Genomic DNA, 25,041 nt, shown 5'->3' on the forward strand with positions numbered 1-25,041 from the left:
ATAAATTTCGTACTGATTACGTAAATACATCCGGGTTGTTCTTTTCCAAATAATAGAAGTCTTTGCGTAATCAAAAACTAGCCTCCTTCTGACGACGATCAGGAGCCGACCAGAAGACGGACGTCTTCGACCGCTTTTGTGTTTCCTGTGCCAAAGCTATGCCAAACTGGGAAAACGACATTCTAGCATGTAACACAGATTTAAATTGAAATATATTTAACTTATTTGTTGTTTTTTATCATACTAGAAGTGGTAAAGCCGCGTAAGGCACTGCTGGAACAGGACACTTTCATTGTCGCCTTTAATACAATATCGTTGCAGAAGTTGTCATATTCTGCGAGAGTACGGTGAGTGAACAGCTGTTCACCGCTTCTCTCCCGGCACTTCCTCCGTCACTTGTCTGTGTCGTTCATGCTCTCTCCGCAAGGGCGCACAACGATCGCAATATGGCTCCACAAAGTTAGTAAACATTGACGTTTCGCGTAATTATCGGTAATTTATTTAGTACATCTTGTTTTAGCTTGAATTTGTTCTTCTTGGTTCTTCCGTTAATGAATTAGTATCTTTGTGATTGACTGTCATAATTTTCAGACAATAATATTTGTGCGTTTTACGAAAGCTACTACTTTGCAGTCGTTGTTGACATCCGAAAATTCGCCTTAAGTTAAACTGTAGCTTATTCCTGAGTCTACCAAATTTCATCAGATGAACTAAGTGTTTTCGCAGAAAAATATATAATGGAACTGTGCAGCAATTACGAAAACTGTAACACATGTTTATCACAGAACACAACGATTGATGCTAGTAATGCTCAAGTCGTACAACATTTTGACGGAAGTGGCAGCAGTCTTACGTCTAACTTCGATTACGAGAGAATCTACAGACCAAATGGATCCCTCGCAAGAACATTATACCTGAAATATCTACAGGACGAGAAGCTGCAAAGAATGGACAAGAGACAGGTAAGCAAATTTTTTATTTTTGCTTGGGTTATGTTCAGCTGCTGGCATATGTTCAGTACACTTGATAGTATTATTGGAAAGAATCGTGCCCTTACCAATCTGTTGTAGCAGAATAGTGGAGTATTTATTGCTGAATATAAACATGCCATTAAAGTGTTTAATTTATACTGAGTTCGTTGAATACAAGTGTCTGGTAGTGAATGTTATTCTCTAGACGAAATTCCATACCACCTTAGAGTGTCACTGAATGGTGAGAGTGGCATTTGAAAGCGTTTCCATTGCTTCTGTTGATTATGAGTTCAAAAATTATATCCCACAGTGGCAATAAAGTTTTTTATTCAGTACAGGCTTATGTATGTCACTTCTTTTCATTACACACTTACAAAGCTGTCTCGTTTGTGTATCCACAGACTCATGATGAAAATTCGATGGAGTTCGAGTAGTAGGCCTTCTATCATTTCTTAAGTAGTACTGATAGTTCATTGTTTACATATGTCAGGGAATTTTTGTTTTTAAAACTGTGTAGCAGATGTCAGTGTATTTTCCTGACCCTTAGACAAGATTGTGTAAACTATATTTCTTGGGAGAAAATTACTTAGTTAATAAAAACTTAAAGTGGATGTCAGTATGTACTGAGAGGAGATTTTGAATAAGATTCAAACTTCAGATGTGAGTGAATACAAGTAACAACAAGAGTGCACTTAGTGTGGACATGAATAGTTTTTGTGTTTGCTTGCTTGGAAAAGTAAGTAAGAAATAGCACTGAAAAACTGTAGTTTCAGTTTCTGTAGAACATTATTTATATGGATGCAGGTACTCCATACCAATTGCAGTGCACTGAAAACTGCTTGTATTCATACTAATCTTATTCTTAGTGGTTCTGCTTCTAGAGCATGGAAACAGTTGCCTCGTAACTACTTTTTTCATTTGACTATCTTTAAAAGAAAAAAAATACAGTTATGTGAGACACTGTAGAATCCATATTATTGACATATTCCTACCCTTAGATATTTCACAGTGTAAAGGATTTTCTTTTTTTAATTTGTGAGCTGAGATGTATTAATTTCATGGTTTAAAATGAAATGTGTTTCAAAGTTCATATTATGTATTTGTTTAGGTGATTAACATGATCGGATAGGAGGAATGCATATCTAAATGTGAAGGCTGGAACAGTAAAAAAGTGAAAAGTATTCAAGGAATTTTTAGTTTTTGTTTTAGAGGAAAACTATGTTCCCACAAAATACTGTATTACATTTTCATTGTTGGCTTCCATAGTTTACTATGTATACCTGTATTACATTGTTGCAACCAATGTAAAATTCTGTACTGTCTGATGTTGTTGTTAAGGTTGTATGATTCACTAGGTGTCTTGTCCTAATACCTCAGGTGCTCCTACCCTAGCTTTTCTCAACATTTAGTGTATGCCATGTTTTTATTTTGGAAGGTATGATATTTTTCTCTCTCCTTCCTTAAAAACAAATTTCAGTTACTAATGAGGTGACTGAAATACATAAGTAACCTCAGATAATCATTGGACAATAATGTTCCAGTAAAGAAAGCATTTATGTTCACAGCTCATATTGTCTTAAAACATTGATAGGCCTACTTGTCTCTTTTTTTATTTTGTTCACCTATACACTTCTTAATTATCGTGCCACCAACTGTGCTGTTATGTTGCTGTATGTGAATATGTTTCATTCCCAACAGTGACACATGCTTGCATATACAAAGAACAGTGAGACTAGTACACAGTCAGAGCCAAGTAGCTTTCCATCATGTCAGTGTCATTAACAACATTTTCAAATAAGGTATTTTTAGCCTTGACACTGGTGCACTATGTTGTGTATAAAAATGTTCTACGAAACAGTAGTGGGTCCATAAAAATTGATGTGACACTTAGGTTTTTGAAAACTCCTTATACTTATGTGCTACGGTATGCAATTGGACAGTGTTAATGTTTTCCATTTCGATGGTAATGATCAAGCAATATTTACTTACCTGTTAAAGTTAGTGAGAATCTACATAGTATATGAGTGATGTTTATTTGGAGTTCAGATTATAAGTAATGTACATCGTGTTAAGAAATGAAAAATTTTATTATTACACTGTTTCTAAGTCAAGCTCAGTCATCAACTACACCTGCCGTAGAAATCTTTTTGAAAAATACGTCGATAAATTAATTTAGATGTTGTTCAAGTCTGCAGTCCAAAAACTGGTTAAGTCTCTTAATTTCTTCAGCATAACTACTGTAACCTACATCCTTTTGAACCTGTTCATGCCAAGCTATCATCTCCCTCTACAGTTCCACTGTCATCACATTCTCATATTAAAATATTAACTGTTTCTTGATGTTCCATCAACCTGCCCTTTCTTTTAGCAATGTTGTGCCATAAATTTCTTTTCTGATATTTACCAATTCCTCCATCTGTATATGGCCAAATCATTAGGTACCATGATTGCATAAGATTATTAATAAATGATTTGTGTGGACAGTCACCAGTAGAATTTATATTAAAACATTTTTTATCATTTCAATTATTATCTGTAATGTCCCATACGATTCTACACTGTTGTCTTAAACAGACCAATTTTCAGATCAGTTTTGCTGTCACATGGAGAAAAATTATTTAATCCATGGTAGCTGTAACAAACAGCACTAAAAATAAAAACAGTAAATTATACAGTTTGTGTTGTTCCTGTTGTATTCTGTATCGTAAAGAAGAACGACATGAACTACCCTTCCAATGGTCATGGATGTAGACATCAGTGAAACAGCTGTCAGAACAGCCCCTCAGAAAATGATCCACACCCAGTAACTGAACATATGTAAAAGTGAATAAGTGCACTACATCTTTGATACATACCAAATGACTGGCAGTTACGTAATGCAATTGGTAAAAGGTAAAGTCTGTGATGCAACCCCATGACTGTACTATTGGCCTGACTGCAGGTAGAATGCAGCCCTTCTGTTGACTGCAGAACTAGGAGATGGATCTTCTGGAAAGACCCCCAATACTCATTTTTAGAGCTGCCCTGGAGGGAATGGAATGAGGAAAAATCCTTGCCCCTACCATGGTTTCAAACTGGGACCTCCTGGACTGGACTCTAGTGCTCTACTGACTAGGCTACCATTGGTCCACATAATGCAGTAGTTATAAATAAATTTTATAAGTTTAATTTTTTACTGACAATAGCTCTTGTTTATTGTTTATATAAGGGGTGTTAAAAAGAAACGAGCTGGAGGCATAATTACCTGTATGTTAGAAGTATTGACCCTGGCTGTTGAGACACTTGTCCCACTGTGACACAAGGTGGTGAATGGCTGTCTCATAAAATTACTGGAGCTGCAATGTTAACCAGTTCCGTATGTACAGCTGGACGTCATTGTCCGAGATGAATCATTTGCCCCTCAGAGCCTTTTTAAGGGGACCAAAAATGGCTTAATCACAGGCAGAGAGGTCCGGACTGTACGGAGGGTGGCTGAGAACCTCCCATTTGAATTTCTGTATGAGTGCTGTGACTGTGTTGACCGTATGAGGCTTTGCATTGTTTTGGAGTAAAATGACCATACGGGTGAGATTGTCTGGTTGGTTCGATTTGATTGCTTTTCAAAGGGTGGTCAAGGTTTGTGAGTAATGCTGGGCATTCCCTGTTGTCCCGTGCTGCAGGAAGTGAATCAGAAGTGGGCCATCTTGGTCAAATCAGCATGCCAGCATAACCTGTGTCTAGCAGCATTGGACAATTGATACATGCTGCTGCTAGCTCTGTATAGTCACATGGCATGCACGTGTCACAAGCTGTGAACTTCCACACTCTGGACGGAACCACATATGCCACTATATTACCCTCCTGTCGCTGGTTTGCTCATTCCAGTCTCCAGCATGCCACTCTTATATTATTAGTAAATTCAAGCATGGAAAAGATAATTTGCCCTAAAATAAATAATTTAAACAGTTGCTGTAGAATTGCTGCCATTGAACCAAAGTAATTATGATGGCACAAAAAAAAAAAAAAATATATATATATATATGTATATAATATACTGCTCAGCAGGGAAGGAGTAGTTACTGTAGTTAATATGAAGAGTGAATTTAGGATGAATGTTGCAGTTCACTGCCACAGTACTAGTGATTAAATAATTTTTATACACACTGTGCATCCCTCTCTAGCATTCAGAATGGCATGTTATACTCTGATGGAACGGCCTGTAGCATGATACCGGTAGACATCAGGGAGACGCTGAAAATCCCTAAATATTAATAAAAAAAAATAAAAAAAAAAAAACGGAAAAAAATGAAAAGTTAAAGAATACCACATTAGTCACACCTCCTACGAGTTGTTAGAACATTTGGATCCAGGGCTGTAAATTCTGCATAACTCTAATATCTGTATTAGTTATATCTTGACTTTGCCAGTATCATATACAGAGAGCTGATAATGGTGTTTGTAATGTTACACGAATGCTTTGTTTGAAGTATTAAAGAAAAGCAGCAACAGAGTAAAGTACAAGAAGGAAAGTGCCTTTTCCCATAGTAGCTGTTTTTCTGTTAGAATACATATATAAAGTAATATATAAGCAATTCCCACAACTATCAGTGTGAGAAGATTAGCAGTAGTCATAATACAGAGAAGAACTTGCCCCGATCCACATCCTTGAGTTCTATCCTTCATGATCGGATTTACAGGACATGATGTGATTCAGGGCCTGCAACAAAAGTGGCCACGTGGGGCACCAAGCTTGAGAGGGGCACTGGAGGTGCCCAAGTGCAAAATTTGTATACAGGATGTAACACATGTGAAAATATGAGAGGGTAAGACCTAAGGAGCTGAAAGCTGATTCGTGGTCAAGTAAATATAATTTTGCAGAACATTAAGAGATGTGCTCTGCCAAGCACCAATGGAAAATTGAGTGGATGTTGTTTTCCTGTGAGTTCTTGCCACTGCACAATAATTGTAATAATCATGAAAGGAAAAATTATAAAGTGTTTTCTCCATCTTTAATTATATTTTGTCAGGAAAAAAAGAAAACTGTCTGCAAAAAAATAACTGATAAAAATTTACTTTGTTCATTTTAATCTCTGCATCATTTACATCCATTCTTTGAAAACCACTGTGAACTTCATGGCAGAAGGTACTTGCCTATGTAACACTCATTGGGGTTTCTTCCTGTTCCATTTGGTACAAATTGCTGGAAGAATAACTGTTTAAATACCTCTGTGCAATAAGCACCTCTGTTCACGTTTCTTCACTTCTAAATGTCTGTGTCATGGACCCTGCATCTACTTCATGTTCCATCAATATAAAGGTTTTAAATTTATTTATTGTTGTGCAGCCTTAGTTGGTCTCATTTCCTATGAGGAATATACAGGACTTGTTGTTTCATCCTAAAATGCTCTTGGGTTTGTATGCTAGTTATCTCTTTCCTGGCATTTCTGTTCCTTGTTTGCCTAAGTTTTCTCATTTTGCAGGATTGTGTGTTGTTTCTTGAGTAGAACTGTGTTTTCTTGCAAGGGGGGGGGGGGGGGGGGCGTGCATGCATGTATCAGTGGTTCCTTCTTTCCATATCTGTCAATTGATAATCTAGAAAGAAACATCTTGGATTTTATATGTCTGCTTTTATTGGAACAAGGATACACATACAAACACATGCATACATGCATGGATCAGGGATACAGATATCTGGAGGGGATCATAGTTCCTTATTTTCTGCAACCCTTCCTCTTCCCCATCCTTCTCTGAAATATAATTTTCTATTATCCCTATTTTTCACATATCACAGATTCCTATGATTTTAATAATAATAACAATAAAATGTATAAATGTTTTAATAATAGTAATTTGTTTACATTGGTTCTATTTTACATGTGTCTTGTAGTTGAAGTGGGAACTATTAATAGCAACAGAGTCTCACTAGTTTGACATCACAACCTTCACAACATAAAATTTAAATATAAATGCCTCCATTATCACTATTTCAGTTAGCACTTAGCACTGCTATTGTTTCTAACCTTTTCCTTTAACATTTTATTGATAATTTTTAAATACTCTTTCACATGTAAAATTTAAAACTGCAGTCATTATTTTCTTCTGTTATTTGTTTGTTCTTCTTCTGTACATTCCAGTATCATTCATTCAATTATGATGAAATGTTGTTACACTGTGCTTGTGTCTGTGAAGGTTTTTATGCTGATAAGAACCACCTGCTGCCCAGAGGGGTGGGGCTGAAAAGTGATAGACATAGAAGCTTAACTCAGGAATGTCTGGAGCAGTTTCAGTCAATTTTTTTACATATATGACTTATTATTTAAATAAAAATACTGTGGGGGTCATGTACCCCAACCACCCCTATGGGTGGGGGTGTGAAGGCATGATAAGTAAAAACATTTGATAATGACCGATACTAGTAACAAATCCATAGTATTCGTGGTCACTAGGCTTATTGGTGACAGTCACTGTGATGTTTCAACCCTAGAATTGTGGTTGGGACCGATACTAGTAGCAAATCCATAGTATTCGGGGTGACTAGCCTTATTGGTGACATTCAATTTGATGTTTCAACTGTAGAATTGGGGTTGGGGCGGGGACGGCAAGAGAGAGAGATGCAGACAGACATATATCTCCGTAATGCTTGGAAGAATTTCTATCAAAATTGATACATATGTCATTTGCTGTCTGGAAAAATCCACTGAGTTCATAGGACACCTCTAGTGTCGCTAGTCCGAGGGGTCGGGGCGAAAAGGCTTGATGTAAAAGCATAACTCAAGAACGCTGGCGCAGTTTCAACCAAATTCCTCCACTCGCTGGAGGTGGTGATGGTGATGAGAAGGGGTGAGAAGCGAAACCGTCCGGAAACGACCTATTTTTATTTCTTTCCTCTAATTAGTTGACTCACAATACTTAAAAATTATGAAGTGCAATTTTGTGTCTTATTTTCGTTGTACAGTACTTGAATCACATCGTGTTTCGTGGTGAAAGATAATGCCGCTCGGCTCAGTACCGCAGGTACATTAGCGTCCTCTCTAGAATCCCATGGTGTAAAACACAGGTGTGTCGAACAGTTTCCGAGGACACTCCTTTTTCTTGAAACTGCATTCAATTACTAGCAGAATTACAAGTTCCCTCAGAATTCGGATAAAACTGCGTAGTGAAATTTGCTAGGGACACGGATGAAATACGTGTACAAACACGTGAGAAACATGTTAAATGTTTATAAATATATGTATGTTGCTTGCTCACGAGTGGGACAGTTGTGAAATTTGTTTCTGCCGAAGACAGTAAGACCAAAAATATTGTATAGTCCAAAGCATTTGAATAAACTTTTTCAAATGTAATTTAATGCACAAAAAATCGTTCTCATTCATTTGTAGTGTGCACGTAAATGTGTCTGCGTTGGATATGTGTACCAGCTTGGGAAGAAAAAGAGTCATTGCAGCAGCGCATGCCGGGCACAGCTAGTAAAAATATAATTTGTGTGGCTACTGTGCGCAAAATGAAATAAATAATTTTATGTATAAAAAAGTATCGGATTTTTTGGCAGCGTGTTCAGCCTGTCTGTCAATGTGCTACTTGTTCCTGGCTGGAATGTTCTCCGCAGTAAGTCAAGCGGCAAGCGTATCCACGTGGTCCAGCACTCAGGCGAGCAACTGTAATGTACGAGGGTAATCCCAAAAGCAAGGTCTCCTATTTCTTTTATAAGTGCAAAGACCTGTTTATTTCTACAGTGGTTTACATCAGTTTGCAGCTTGAACATTTAGCTACTTTTCGACACAATCGCCATTTCTGTCAATGCATTTTTGCAGATGCTGTGGCAGTTTTTGTAAGCCCATGTCATACCAGCTCGCCGCCGTGCTGTTCACAAAGGTATGAACCTCTTCTTTCACCTCGTCGTCGGAGCTGAATCGCTTTCTGGCCAAATGCTCTTTTAACCTAGGGAACAGGTGATAGTCACTGGGCCCCAATTCAGGACTATAGGGTGGGTGGGTGATTGTGTTCCACTGAAACTGTTGCGGGAGAGCAACGGTTTGTCGAGCGATGTGTGGGCGAAGGTTGTCATGGAGAATGTGTAAGCCCTTGCTCAACATTCCTCTTCTCCTGTTCTGAGTTGCCCGTTTGAGTTTTTTCAGAGTCTCGCAGTACCAGTCAGCGTTAATTGTGGTCCTAGCGATTCAGCTCCGAATAGGAGGTGAAAGGAGAGATTCATAACTTTCTGAGCAGCATGGCGGCGAGCTGGTATGACATGGGCATACAAAAACTGCCACAGCGTCTACAAAAATGCATCGACAAAATGGTGATTATGTCGAAAAATAGCTAAATGTTCAAGCTGTAAACTGATGTAAACCATTGCAGAAATAAACACGTCTATGTACTTATACTAAAAATAGGAGACCTTACTTTTGGGATTACCCGCGTGTTATGTATTAAACATAGGTTATCATAGAATGAGATTTTCACTCTGCAGCGGAGTGTGCGCTGATATGAAACTTCCTGGCAGATTGGAAGGTAGGAGGCGAGGTACTGGCAGAGGTAAAGCTGTGAGGACGGGGCGTGAGTCGTGCTTGGGTAGCTCAGTTGGTAGAGCAGTTGTCCGCGAAAGGCAAAGGTCCCAATTTCGAGTCTCGGTCCGGCACACAGTTTTAATCTGCCAGGAAGTTCCATAGTTTATCATGTTTTAGCATTCCTTATAATTTTTGAGACGATTAGTTTTCGTGACACTTGGTTTTCCGAAAGTTAGGTGAGGAACTATATCTAAAAATATAAACGATTTTAGTAAAATATTATTTGGGGGGACGCATGACCCCCTTGAATAATTACCCCCTCCACCATGGATCAGCTCCAGTAGGCACGCAATTTTACTTGTGCGTTTCCGCTTGAGGTAGTGGTGTAAAATGTGCAGTATTCGGGTATGTTGCTATCTGTGCCCCATCGTGAACAGATTAGCGAACTTCAGAATAATTTGTGAACCGTTATGTGATCAGAAGTTCTACAGAGTCGACAAAACAGTTGGCGCACCAGTGATTCTGCCGGACAACAGAAATGAGACATACTAGGGAGTCCTTTTGCGTTTCATGCAGCAGCTGTTTCGCGGCTTGATGCCATCTGCATGTTTGTGCGCTGACTTGCAATTCCCGGTCCTTTCATGCCAGAGTTCACAAATGTTTGCGGCAGAGCCCCTAGTCACAATAAGTACGCAGCACCGTCCGGGGCCGAGCATCGCGTTGCCCGAGCGCCACTGTTTGCTTGTGAATCCGCAGTTACTCTTCCGACAACAGCCCGTAGTGCATATGAATGATTAAGATTACTCCGCTGATCTGCGAGGCGACGGGTTCAGTGCGTAGGTCCCGTCGTTAGTGACTGGCACATTCATTTGTGGAACTGCTGATGGGAGTTTGCTTTATGACCACGTAACGCTCCAATCTAGCGTGAATACACTGTAGCGGCTAGTCAGCGTGCGAGCAGTCTCCCCTACCCTCCATCGTTTCTGCCCCTCTCCATGACGTCATATTTCTCTCTTCATAACATTCACGCATTCCTGCCTTATTTGTCTTGCAGAGAGGACATTACGAGTGGAAATATATTGTGTGTGAAGGGTGCAGACCGGCTCAGGTAACAATTTTACGAACTTTGTGTGCTAAGGAGAGTGCCCACAGATTTGAAAGCTAAGAAAATTTATTGATACCGTATGAAATCGATGTATAGCTTGGGTTGAATTATTCGCTTCTGCGCTGCTTTAAAGTGCCACTATAACACAACCCACAATTTTCACTGTTTTGCATTTGATCGGTCTCATTACTGTAGATGACGTAATTTTTTAAAAAAAGCAGCTTTCCAACACCGCAGCTCCACCTCCTTATAAGTGTGACAAACAATAAACAATTTCGCAGGTGAATCCAACGTACGAACTGCATTGTGACAAGGTGTTCGTAGAAATCGCTTGGAAGACAAGCTATTTGAATATGATGATCTGCTTTTCGCGAGAACGCATGAAAAATAGGTGATTTTAGTTATTACGCTGACGGAGAAAAAATTCCATCACCAAGAAGGAGTTCTGGGACGTAAACTAAACTTGGTAGGCGTACTTCTACATCTGAAAGATGGTTTCTGTTCCAATTTCGCGCCAGTCGCATAAGAACGGCGCTAAGAGCACCACTGATGATGACGATGAGCCGGCCGCTGTGGCCTAGCGGTTCTAGGCGCTTCAGTCCGGAACGGCGCTGCGACGGTCGCAGGTTCGAATCCTACCTCGGGCATGGATGTGAGTGATGTCCTTAGGTTAGTTAGGTTTAAGTAGTTCTAAGTTCTAAGGGGCTGATGACCTCAGATGTTAAGTCCCATAGAGCTCAGAGCCATTTGAACCTTTTTTTTTATGACGGCGGTGAGGTTCCATACTCCGAGGAGCATAGCGGACGATACAGGAGACCCGCAACGCCGTACTAGGCGAGGCTCTGGCGGAGGTGGTTTGCCATTGCCTTTCTCTGACCGTAATGAGGATGAATAATCATGATGAAGACGACACAACAACACCCAGTCATCTCGAGGCAGTGAAAATCCCTGACCGCGCCGGGAATTGATCCCGGGACCCCGTGCGCGAGAAGCGAGAACGCTACCGCAAGACCACTAGCTGCGGACAAGAGCACCACTGTGAGGATGCAAATCAGGTTTGCTTTAAATACACGATATAACGGTAGTGAGCGTTTGTTACCTGTGAGATTGGACAAGGTGGGTTGACGTTAGTATGAATGCCTTTAAGGCAAAAAGACGCCATTATCAACACCTGCCTGAGTTGGAACGAGGTCGTGTAATAGTACTACGAAAAGCTGGATGTTCCTTCAGCGATATTGCAGAAATACTTGACAGGAATGTAGCCATTGTACATAACTGCTGGCAGCGGTGTTCACCGGGCACTACCGACAGAACACCATCGTGTTTGGTGTAAGCGAGGCCTACGACAAAGACAGACCGCGACGAGTACGTGACGAAGGTAGTCCTGCGCTCTCTCGCTCGCTTAAATCAGCAGACAAACTACGTTTCTACACGTAACTAGGCGTGTCCGTACAAACGAAAACCGAATCTCCTACTGGAATCCGCTAGTATGGAATCTTACTGTTATTAGTCCTATAATGATGAGAAGTCCATGGGCCTACATATAATTTGTTACGGCTGTACTGGCGAACAATAAAATAAAATCATGCTAAAATGATTATCAGTTGCATAAGGCACCACTTCCAGTATGTAATGAGAACTGTTAAGCAGAAGAGACTAAAGGCTGTAAACAAGCCGTTATTCCATTTATATCGAGTTGTTGTTGTTGTGGTCTTCAGTCCTGAAACTGGTTTGATGCAGCTCTCCATGCTACTCTATTCTCTGCAAGCTTCTTCATCTCCCAGTACCTACTGCAACCTACATCCTTCTGAATCTGCTTAGTGTATTCATCTCTTGGTCTCCCTCTACGATTTTTACCCTCCACGCTGCCCTCCAATGCTAAATTTGTGATCCATTGATGCCTCAGAACATGTCCTACCAACCAATCCCTTCTTGTAGTCAACTTGTGCCACAAACTTCTCTTCTCCCCAATCCTATTCAGTACCTCCCCATTAGTTAAATGATCTACTCACCTGATCTTCAACATTCTTCTGTAGCACCACATTTCGAAAGCTTCTGTTCTGTTCTTGTCCAAACTATTTATCGTCCATGTTTCACTTCCATACATGGCTACACTCCATACAAATACTTTCAGAAACGACTTACTGACACTTAAATCTATACTCGATGTTAACAAATTTCTCTTCGCTTTCCTTGCCATTGCCAGTCTACATTTTATATCCTCTACTTCGACCATCATCAGTTATTTTGCTTCCCAGATAGCAAAACTCCTCTACTACTTTAAGTGTCTCATTTCCTAATCTAATTCCCTCAGCACCACCCGACTTAATTCGACTACATTCCAATATCCTCGTTTTGTTTTTGTTGACGTTCATCATATATCCTCCTTTCAAGACACTGTCCACTCCGATCAACTGCTCTTCCAAGTCCTTTGCTGTCTCTGAGAATTACAATGTCATCGGCGAACCTCAACGTTTTTATTTCTTCTCCATGGACTTTAATAGCTACTCCGAATTTTTCTTTTGTTTCCTTTACTGCTTGCTCAATGTACAGATTGAATAACATCGCGGAGAGGGTACAACCTTGACTCACTCCCTTCCCAAATACTGCTTCCCTTTCGTGCTCCTCGACTCTTATAACTACCATCTGTTTTCTGTACAAATTGTAAATAGCCTTTCGCTCCCTGTATTTTACCCCTGCCACCTTCAGAATTTGAAAGAGAGTATTCCAGTCAACATTGTCAAAAGCTTTCTCTAAGTCTACAAATGCTAGAAACGTAAGTTTGCCTTTCTTTAATCTTTCTTCCAAGATAAGTCGTAAGGTCAGTATTGCCTCACGTGTTCCAACATTTCTACAGAATCCAAACTGATCTTCCCCTGGGTCGGCTTCTACCTCTTTTTCGATTCGTCTGTAAAGAATTCGCGTTAGTATTTTGCAGCTGTGACTTATTAAACTGATAGTTCGGTAATTTTCACATCTGTCAACACCTGCTTTATATCGATTATTGATCTTAAATTTTGCTGTAGTACTGTTAATCAGTAAGACTTCATAACAGCAGATTCCAGTGAAAGATACAATTCTCGTTAGTATTTACACGCCCAGCGTCGAGTTAACAGGTTTAGAAACGCATTTTGTCTGTTGAGCTGAACGGGCGAGTTCAGGTCTACCTTCGTGACGTACGCGCCGCGGCCTGTCTTTTCGTGGGCCTCGGCTGTAAGGCTGTGGTGCATCGTACTGCATCTGCAGCAGCAATCTGAGCAGCAGTTGGCACCACAGTGACACAGCTAACTGTAACAAATCGGTTACTTCAAGGACAGATCCGAGACAGACGCCCTGTAACTTGCATTCATGGACACCAAACAGCACCATTTGCTACTAAACAGTTGTTAAGCGAGTGGTCATTGGAGAGTAGGGTGGAGGTTTGTCGATGATAGCTGGTTCTGCCCCGGTGTCAGTGACGGCCGATTAGGAGGAGGTCACTTAAGAACATGCTACCAACCCGTCTGCGTGCTCGACGCGCCGGACCTACACCTGGAGTTACGGTTTGGGCTGCGATTTTGTATGACAGCGAGGCCATTCTCGTAGTTGTCCCACGCACCCTGGCTGCAGATTTGGACGCCAGTCTAGTAATACGAGCTGTTGGGCTGCTATTCATGAACAGCAATTCAGGGGCTGTTTTTCAACAGGATAACGCCCGCCTGTTGTAACATAGCATGCTCTGCAGAGTGTCGACATATTGCCTTGGCCTGCTCAATCACCAGAGATATCTGAAGTCGAGAACATGTGGGACATCATCGGACGACAACTCCAGCGACATCCACAGTCAGCATTAACCGTGCCATTTATTTAGCGAACAAGTGCAAGAGGCATGGAACTCCAACACACAAACTGACATCATCTACAACTACATGGATACTCTGCAAACCACATGTATGTGCCTGGCAGAGGGTTCATCGAACCACCTTCACAATTCTCTATTATTCCTATCTCGGATAGCGCGCGGAAAGAACGATCACCTATATCTTTCCGTACGATCTCTGATTTCCCTCATATTATCGTGGTGATCGTTTCTCCCTATGTAGATCGGTGTCAACAAAATATTTTGGCATTCGGAGGAGAAAGTTGGTGATTGGAATTACGTGAGAAGATTCCGTCGCAACGAAAAATGCGTTTCTTTCAATCGTGTCCAGCCCAAATCCTGCATAATTTCTGTGAAACTCTCTCCCATATTTCGCGATAATACAAAACGTGCTGCCCTTATTTGAACTTTTTCGATGTACTCCGTCAGTCCTATCTGGTAAGGATCCCATACCGCGCAGCAGTATTCTAAAAGAGGACGGACAAGCGTAGTATAGGCAGTCACCTTAGTAGGTCTGTTACATTTTCTAAGTGTCCTGCCAATAAAACGCAGCCTTTGGTTAGCCTTCCCCACAGCATTTTCTTTGTGTTCCTTCCAATTTAAGTTGTTCATAATTGTAATACCTTGGTATTTAGTTGAATTTACAGCTTTTAGATTAGACTGATTTATCGTGTAACCAAAGTTCAACGAATTCCTTTTAGCACTCATGTGGATGACTTCACACTTTTCGTTATTTAGGGTCAACTCCCAATTTTCGCACCATTCAGATACCTTTTCTAGATCGTTCTGCAATTTGTTTTGATTTTCTGATGACTTTATTAATCGATAAACGACAGCGTCATCTGTAAACAACGTAAGACGGCTGCTCAGGTTGTCTCCCAAATCGTTTATATAGAAAAGGAACAGCAAAGGGCCTGTAACACTACCTTGGGAAACTCCAGAAATAACTTCTGTTTTACTCGATGACTTTCAGTCAATTACTACGAACTGTGACACCTCTGACAGGAAATCACTAATCCAGTCACATAACTGAGACGATATTCCATAAGCACGCAATTTCACTACAAACCGCTTGTGTGGTATAGCGTCAAAAGTCTTCCGAAAATTCAAAAATACGGAATCGATCTGAAATCTCTTGTCAATAGCACTTAACGCTTCATGTGAATAAAGAGCTAACTGATGGTTACCTGTAGGGGCAGTTTGCCACCCCTAGGACAAGAAAGTGCCCTGAACGTGTGGACGCTCCTCCGCCCCATTTTACCAGGCCGTTGGCAGAACTGGGGGTGACTTCTTATGCTGCCTTCAGCCACCAATGCTGATTCTTAATCAAAATTTAAGCAGCTGCGGGACTCGAACCTGGGACCGAAGACGTTTTGATTATGAATGAAAGACGGTGCATCTGGACCACTGGTCTTTTTTCCGGTATCTGTACAACACAATTCACGCGCGGTTGCTTGCTTGTACTCAACATTCTGGCGGTTACACCAGTTATTAATAAAACGCCATTTCACGTTTGAAACGACTTATCTCCCGCTTACATTAACCTATGATCTTTCAATGTTAGTCACATGTGTTACCTAGGCAAATGTATTCTCGGAACTTAATTACTACGTTCATTATTTTTTGGTGTTGTGATTTTTTTCCGTCAGTGTATTTTTACAAGTAAATAAAAAGTAATATTAAATCTGATGATATAGTTTTATTCCTTACGCTGTTGGCTTTAAGGGATTTTTGGCCCTACATCGGCAGCTGCTCCCTTTAACCGCTGCACTGAACAGAAGAGCCCCTTGCAGCCACAACATTGGTCATCGGCGGGAATTCCCGAAGCCCTCGTAGTAGATCTGTAACAAAATAATTTTTTATAAGTCATTTTCAGTACGGAGGATAACTGAAAAAAATGAAGTTCAAAGAAACTGGAGACTTGTTGAAATAAATATAATTCATTTCGCCCAAAAAAACCGAGAGGGTGGCATATACCGGAAGATATTGCAAAATGGCTACGTACGCTGCTAGAGAATTCAATTTAGAACGCAGTCATCAAATTCCGATGATAATCGTATATACTGTTCTTAAGACTAGCTTCCCGGGGATTTGGGAAATATGGTTTCGAGAAAAATGAGTTTAAAATTTTGGGTTACATTTTTTGTAGTTAAGTTAAACATGCCCTCTTGTCAGCGATCCCGGGACCGTACTTCAGTCCTCCCAGATAAAAAGAGGAGAGCCTCCTGCCTCTTCTTCGTGGCTTTGGTGGTACTGCGAGCCTCTTTGGCAGCTTCTGTCATGCTCTGCTCTGCTCGTTCGATACACTTTTCACCCGCTTTTGTGCAGAAGTTGTAACAGGCTGACCCGATCTAAAGGTCGAGCGCTTCCATAATTTCGCTAATGCCTGTTAGGCTGTCGTTGAAATTACATGGTGCCACACTGGCGCCGATATTGACTATTCTTCTCGCTGTGAATGGTTTTCGGAGGTACTTTTTCACATATTGGCTTGTAACTCGGTAACGGAGATTCTGGCCAACTAGGGATGAACACTACAATAAAGCCAAAAAATTCGTTTTTTATATATTTTCATTCAATCAATATTTTATTCAATTTGTATATTGAGCAAGCAGTAAAGGAGTAGGTATTAAAATCCATGGAGAAGAAATAAAAACTTTGAGGTTCGCCGATGACATTGTAATTCTGTCAGAGACAGCAAAGGACTTGGAAGAGCAGTTCAACGGAATGGACAGTGTCTTGAAAGGAGGGTATAAGATGAACATCAACAAAAGCAAAACGAGGATAATGGAATGTAGTCGAATTAAGTCGGGTGTTGCGGAGGGAATTAGACTAGGAAATGAGACATTTAAAGTCGTAAAGGGGTTTTGCTATTTGGGGAGCAAAATAACTGATGATGGTCGAAGTAGAGAGGATATAAAATGTAGACTGGCAATGGAAAGGAAAGCGTTTCTGAAGAAGAGAAATTTGTTAACCTCTTGTATAGATTTAAGTGTCAGGAAGTCGTTTCTGAAAGTATTTGTATGGAGTGCAGCCATGTATGGAAGTGAAACATGGACGATAAATAGTTTAGACAAGAAGAGAATAGAAGCTTTCGAAACGTGGTGCTACAGAAGAATGCTGAAGATTAGATGGGTAGATCATATAACTAATGAGGAGGTATTGCATAGAATTGGGGAGAAGAGGAGTTTGTGGCACAACTTGACCAAGGGATCACAAATTTAGCATTGGAGGGCAGCGTGGAGGGTAAAAATCGTAGAGGGAGACCAAGAGATGAATACACTGAGCAGATTCAGAGGGGTGTAGGTTGGAGTAAGTACTGGGAGATGATGAAGCTTGCACAGGATAGAGTAGCATGGAGAGCTGCATCAAACCAGTCTCAGGACTGAAGACCACAACAACAGTAAACCAGAAAATAATAAGTCATTGTGAAAATTGGTGCTGATTATTTCTGATGCAGTTCTCTGGGAAACTGTGAGCTAATGGCCAGTGCACATCAACCGAAAAATTACCGTCGCGCTCGAAATTTTCAGGCAGATCAAAACTTTGTTCCAGACTGAGACTCCAACCCGGGACCATTGCTAGTCGCAAGCAAGCGCGTTCTGCCGATTGAGGTATCCGAGCTCGACTCATGACCAACCCTCATTGATTTACTTCTTTTATCTGCCAGGAACTTTCAGATTAACGGACTCTTGGCTGCAGAATAAAAATTTATTCTGGTGAATTTCGCTCTTGCCAGTTGTGGTGTATGAAATTAGAATTCTTAAGACTATAATAATTCATCTTCTTCACCAACATTTCGCGAAAATTGTATCAGCTCTGTTTCCATCAAAACATATTTTCACTTGTTGTCATCGCGAAAACCGAATAATCACAGTCTGGCTCGAATTTCAGTGTACACAGCTCGTGGTCTAGTCGCTAGCGTTGCTGCCTCTGGGTCACAGGGTCCCGGTTTGATTCCCGGCCGGGTCGGGGATTTTATCCGCTCGGGGCTGGGTGTTTGTGTTGTCCGCATCATTTCATCATCATTCGTGAAAGTGGCGAGACTGGACTGTGTAAATGTTGGGAGTCTGTACGGGCGCTGGTAACCGCGCAGTTGAGCCCCCACAAACCAAATGTCATCATCATCGAATTTCAGTACCTGGAGGTATCTGAAGAGGTCGGCGGGAGAAGGTGCTAACTCTTCGTTTAGTGAGAGTTAGTTTCATTACATAATCTGTTGTGTTTTCGAATGCACCACATTCTGATAACAAGTAGCTACAGTGTATTTCTAGAAAACACTATAGGCTTATTCTATAGAAGTTACTTTGTCTTATTATATTTATCTCCTTGTCTCACGCAAGGCGTGAAAACAGGCTCTTGTAGTTTAGCACTCTCTCCCAACAATCTCTTCATTTCTTGAGTCACTCACAAAGTTCTTAGCACCAAGGTATTTATTTACTATCATATTTTTCGAATCGGAGAAGTAGTTGGTAATACCATTTGTTACTGCTGACTACACACATTTTTTCCATGTCATTCCATTTCTGTTTTTTTCCTTCCGTGCCATCCTGTAATCTTACCCTGTTATTTTTCACTCGTCCTCTAACGAGTCAACTTCTTCTCCACATTGATTCCTTCTGTACTTCTGTCATACATTTCTGTTAGATGTCGTTACTGACATTCGAAGAAATACGGCGATAAAGGTGCTTAACACGATGTTAAATAGACTTACACTTCTTAAATTTTAGGTATTCATTACTTATCATTATATACTGCTGATGTACAATTTGTAATTTCGACTCATTAAGGATGTCTGATTAGATGTAAGAGAGGGTCTGTGGGCGGGTTATCGTGTCGTGCGAAATAAATGCGCAAATAAAACAACTGCAGATCTAATTCACTACGTATAGTATTAAGAGTCATTTCTGAGAATAACCAACTTTAGTTCTGCTTTGGTAAAGTATCAATTTTCGGAGAAAGTTGCCTAACTTGTCTTGCGCTGTTAAAAAATTCATCATGTTTCCTTGCAAGCCAAGGTTAAGAATAGTATTCCGCAAAGAAATCTATTAAGTTTGGCAGTTTGGGTATACATTATCTGTTATTTTGGCCTCGTCGGCGGACGATAAACTTCCGGCAAAACAATGAACAACATGCGAGGCAGTAATTCAGGGGAACCAATGGTCACAGCCCGCTAAGTAAGAGTGGAAGTAGATCGTTGCCGTGAGCTGTGTTCATCTCTGACCACGTTACTGTATATTTGCTGCTGATGCTGATTGTGTGTTGGAGGAGACCAAACAGCGAAGGTTATCAGTCTTATATTCATCCCCCCCCCCCCCCTCCCTCTTCCAAAAGGTTTCGGGGTCTACCACGAATGACCACCACAACGAAGGATCGCCCTTCACCACTGTGCCTGCCATTTGAGAAAGGCTAATGGACTCCCTGTAATATTATTTGTCATGTCACACCATTGGTCGGAGTTCAGCAGCAGCCGGACTAGCGAACTGTTGTCCCATGCGTTTGCTGTCGTTAACAACACAATGCAGACGGCTGCATTTGGAGTGGTGCCGTGACCTGGGAGCATGGACAGCTGATGCATGGCATCGCATTGTGTTCAGCGATGAATCACGATTCTGCCCTACGCCAGACGACCAACGTCGGCGAGTTTAGCGCCGACCTGCGGATAGGTCCCATTCTTCCAGTGTTTTGGTTAAACTTAGCGATGTTACACGTGGTGTCATGGTGTGAGGAGCCATTGGGCTTGAGATATGGTCACGGATGGTAGTGACTTGAGGGAACTCTGACAGCACAACTGTACGTTACCTACATCCTGCATCCTCATGTGTTGTGCATCATGCGACAGTTTCGTGGTGACATTTCTCAAAAGGGCAATGCGCATCCGCGAGTGGAAAATGTTCGTACGAACTGTCTGCGTGAGGTTGAGGTACACCCATGTACATCGAGATCCTCAGATTTGTCCCCGATAGAACTTGTGTGGGACCAGTGCGGATGTCAACGCTGCCCCAGTCCCGGTGTCAACTGACAAAAGTTGTTGGCCAGGTTGCCTCAGTAGAAGATACGACGACCTAAAACCGTTCCCAATCGACTGCATACACGACTAGAAGAGGGGGAGGGGGGGGGGGGTGAGCAACATCATATTGATAGATAGACACATTCTGCCAAGTGCTTGATAAATCTGACTCTGTTTTGTCGTCACTGTAATGTCATCACATACCCTCAAAACTAGTGAAGTATCGTTCGTTTCCTCCTCGCGTTCACTATTTTTGTGAGGCAGTGTAATAATAACGACTTTTTAAGTCTCTAATTATGCACGATAACGTCGGAAGCAAAGGACTTGGAAGAGCAGTTGAACGGAATGGACAGTGTCTTGAAAGGAGGGTATAAGATGAACATCAACAAAAGCAAAACGAGGATAATGGAATGTAGTCGAATTAAGTCGGGTGATGTTGAGGGTATTAGATTAGGAAATGAGACACTTAAAGTAGTAAAGGAGTTTTGCTATTTGGGGAGCAAAATAACTGATGATGGTCGAAGTAGAGAGGATATAAAATGTAGACTGGCAATGGCAAGGAAAGCGTTTCTGAAGAAGAGAAATTTGTTAACATCGGGTATAGATTTAAGTGTCAGGAAGTCGTTTCTGAAAGTATTTGTATGGAGTGTAGCCATGTATGGGAGTGAAACATGGACGATAAATAGTTTGGACAAGAAAAGAATAGAAGCTTTCGAAATGTGGTGCTACAGAAGAATGCTGAAGATTAGATGGGTAGATCACATAACTAATGAGGAGGTATTGAACAGAATTGGCAAGAAGAGGAGTTTGTGGCACAACTTGACAAGAAGAAGGGACCGGTTGGTAGGACATGTTCTGAGGCATCAAGGGATCACAAATTTAGCATTGGAGGGCAGCGTGGAGGGGAAAAATCGTAGAGGGAGACCAAGAGATGAATACACTAAGCAGATTCAGAAGGATGTAGGTTGCACTAAGTGCTGGGAGATGAAGAAGCTTGCACAGGATAGAGTAGCATGGAGAGCCGCATCAAACCAGTCTCAGGACTGAAGACCACCACAACAACAACAACGTCGGAAGCTGAAGAAGTGAATTAAAATTTGTGCAACGGCCGGGACTGGAACCCGGGCCTTCTTGCTTACTATGCAGATATGCTGACCATTACACCACTAGAGTATTATGGTCAACACAGCTGCACAAACTACCTAACACAAAATCTAATTCATATCTCCCTTTATATTGTCATTATTACCAGAGCTCTCCGACGTAGATTAATTAGAGACTTACATGTCTCAGGGAAAACTTAATTTAATATCTACACGATCAGATGTAATATAACACGTCCAATGCTGCGTTGCTATTACAAAGTTGTAGAGCCTTGGTAATAGTGACAATATAAGGGGAAATGTGAATTAGAGTTTGAGTTGGGGAAGGTGTTTGACTTGAGTAGTTTGTCCAGCTATGTTGACCATAATGCTGTGGTGGTGTAATGCCCAGCATATCTGCCTCGGGAGCAAGAAGGCCCGGGTTGGAGTGACCACCGCAGTTCAAATTTTGCTTCTTCAGCTTCTAACGTTATCGTAAATAACAAAATTATTTTTATCACTCTTAGTTTTTACCTCCCAGAAAATTCGCACTAGAGGGTGCACCTACGAGGTCTTTTCAATAAATTCCGGAACATACATAATTTCGCGCCAATGGTGTGTTGGCGCGAAATGCGGTAGGCATTCGTGCACAATGCTGTGCTTAATCTGTAACTGCCAGTAGTTTCATTGTTGCATGTCTGTTAGTTATTGTTCAGTGCTTTGTTGAGCAGAAAGTTGCGTCGCATAATTTTCGATTTTCAGGATGGCTGAGTTAGAGGAGCAACGCGTTTACATTAAATTTTTCGCGAAACTGAAGAAAGCCTCTACAGACACGCCAAATGACTCTGGAAGTCTACGATGATCGCTGCTCACGCCGTACTAGGTGTTACGAATAGTTCACACAGTTTAAAAATTGTCGGACGTTAGTTAAAGATGACCCCCGTTCAGGACGCCTTTCGATGCCTACCGACGATGATCGTGTCAGGAACGTCAACGAAATTGTGCGTGGCAATCGAAGACTGACTGTCCGAGAGATTGCAGAAGAATGTAACATTTCAGTTGGATCGTGGCATCTTGGAATGCATCGTGTTGCAGCCAATAGTTTTCTTTGACCTTGCAGAATTAGTTCACCATGAGTTCGTGCCACGGGCACAAACTGCTAATCGATGGTATTATCGGGATGTGTTGCGGCTCCTGCAAGAAAATGTGAGCAGGAAACAGCCGGAAATGCGGCGAGACAATTCACAGCTCTCGCATCATGATAACGCACCCGCACATTCATTGCTGTTCGTGCGTGACAGTCACACAAAAGAAAAACGAAATCACTGTACTCTCCAGGCTTGGCCGCTCCGAACTTTTTTTTAATTTCCAAAGTTGAAAACTCCGTTGAAAGGACGAAAATTCGCAACGACAGACGAGATACAAGAAAATCCGCAACGGTGCTTCGCGCTAACCAGCAAGAGGCGTACAAGACTGCTTCTGGAAGTGGAAACTGCGTTGGAACCGGTGTATCCATTGTGGAGGAGAGTATTTTGAAGGAGACCATGCACAATAAGCAAAAGGTAAGCGTAGAAAAATTTTGTCGCCAAAGTTCCGGAATTTTTTGAACTGATCTCGTATTCATCCCCACATCTGTATCTACACTACTGACCATTAAAATTGCTACACCAAGAAGAAATGCAGATGATAAACTGGAATTCATTGGACAAATATATTATACTACAAATGACATGCGATCACATTTTCACGCAATTTGGGTGCATAGATCCTGAAAAATCAGTACCCAGAACAACCACCTCTGGCCGTAATAACGGCCTTGATACGCCTGGACATTGAGTCAAACAGAGCTTGGATGGTGTGTACAGGTACAGCTGCCCATACAGTTTCAACACGATACCACAGTTCATCAAGAGTAGCGACTGGCGTATTGTAACGAGCCAGTTGCTCGGCCACCATTGACCAGACGTTTTCAGTTTGAGAGAGATCTAGAGAATGTGCTGGCCAGGGGAGCAGTCGGACATTTTCTGTATCCAGAAAGGCCCGTAAAGGACCTGCAACATGCGGTCGTGCATTATCATGCTGAAATGTAGGGTTTCGCAGGGATCGAATAAAGGATAGAGCCACGGGTCGTAACACATCTGAAATGTAACGTCCACTGTTCAAAGTGCCGTCAATGCGAACAAGAGTTGACCGAGACGTGTAACCAATGGCACCCCGTACCATCACGCTGGCTGGTACGCCAGTATGGCGATGACGAATACACGCTTTCAATGTGGGTTCACCGCGATGTCGCCAAACAGGGATGCGACCATCATGACGCTGTAAACAGAACAAGCATTTATCCAAAAAATGACGTTTTGCCATTCGTGCACCCCCAGGTTCGTCGTTGAGTACACCATCGCAGACGCTCCTGTCTGTGATGCAGCGTCAAGGGTAACCGCAGCCATGGTCTCCGAGCTGATGCTCCATGCTGCTGCAAACGTGGTCGAACTGTTCGTGCAGATGTTTGTCGTCTTGCAAACGTCCCCATCTGTTGACTCAGGGATCGAGACGTGGTTGCACAATCCGTTACAGCCATTTAGATAAGATGCCTGTCATCTCGATTGCTAGTGATACAAGGCTGTCGGGATCCAGCACGGCGTTCCGTATTACCCTCCTGAACCCACCGATTCCTCAAATGTGACAGAATCACTGCCTATTAATTCCTGAAACTCTTGCAAATCACTTGCAACATCTTCCACAGGAGCTAACACTTCATTCTCACGGAATCCGCTTTTTTGAAACAGTTTTTAATAGTTTCAGCACTGACTTCCCTCCACGAGTACATAATTAAATTCATTTCCTGTAAAATATTCAGCTTCAGTTGTGAGCTCTGCTGGCTTCCCAGTTTTTTAGGTCCATCAAATTCAAGGCCTTTTTTACGAGGGTTGTCCTATATTTAACTTTAAGGGCGTGTATTATTCCCAAGTCCAAAGATTGCAGGTGGCTGATGCAGTTGGTTGGCAGGAAAATTACTTTCACGTTTCTCAGAAAGGATACGTCTGGTGGTTTGTCGCAAATCTATCCACAAACAACAGCAGTTTTCTTGCAGCACTCCCCATTTTGTCGTCAAATTCTCTGAGAAAACGTAAAAATCTATCACTCGTCATCAATGCCTTGGCATTGTTTGTATATTTGCACGGAAACGTGGAAATGTTTTTGAAGCACCTCGGATTTTTTGGCTTCCCGATAACCAAAGGTTTCAGCTTTTCACTGCCATCGGCGTTTGTACACGACATTAGACGTTTCTTGCTCTTCTTACTGCCATGACAATTTTCCCCACGAAAAGTAAATGTCTTATCCAGTATTAAATTTAAAAACATGCCGATTTCGTCAGTGTTATAAATGTCACGCAGTCTGTAGCCATGTATCAGATTAGGGAGAGCCTGCATCCACTGAGTTACAGTTGGTTCGTCCACACTTTTACTTTCTCCACATTCCGCTTTGTATACAACACCATGATGCTGTCAAAATTTATCAGTCCATCCATTG

The 25,041-nt window shown here is 41.6% G+C and overlaps 1 protein-coding gene across 1 annotated transcript in view; it reads left to right on the forward strand.

The window, feature by feature from the left end:
- The first annotated feature begins 401 nt into the window (after positions 1-401).
- LOC126354078 (protein-L-histidine N-pros-methyltransferase) overlaps positions 402-25,041 on the forward strand; it is an 892,286-nt gene continuing 867,646 nt past the window's right edge. The window contains exons 1-2 of the mRNA XM_050003459.1: positions 402-459; positions 786-962. Coding sequence (XP_049859416.1) covers positions 412-459; positions 786-962 — 225 coding nt within the window. The 5' untranslated portion in view covers positions 402-411. The remainder of the gene's footprint in view (positions 460-785; positions 963-25,041) is intronic.

The sequence above is a fragment of the Schistocerca gregaria genome, chromosome 3, assembly GCF_023897955.1.
Source record: "Schistocerca gregaria isolate iqSchGreg1 chromosome 3, iqSchGreg1.2, whole genome shotgun sequence".
Lineage (NCBI taxonomy): Eukaryota > Metazoa > Arthropoda > Insecta > Orthoptera > Acrididae > Schistocerca > Schistocerca gregaria.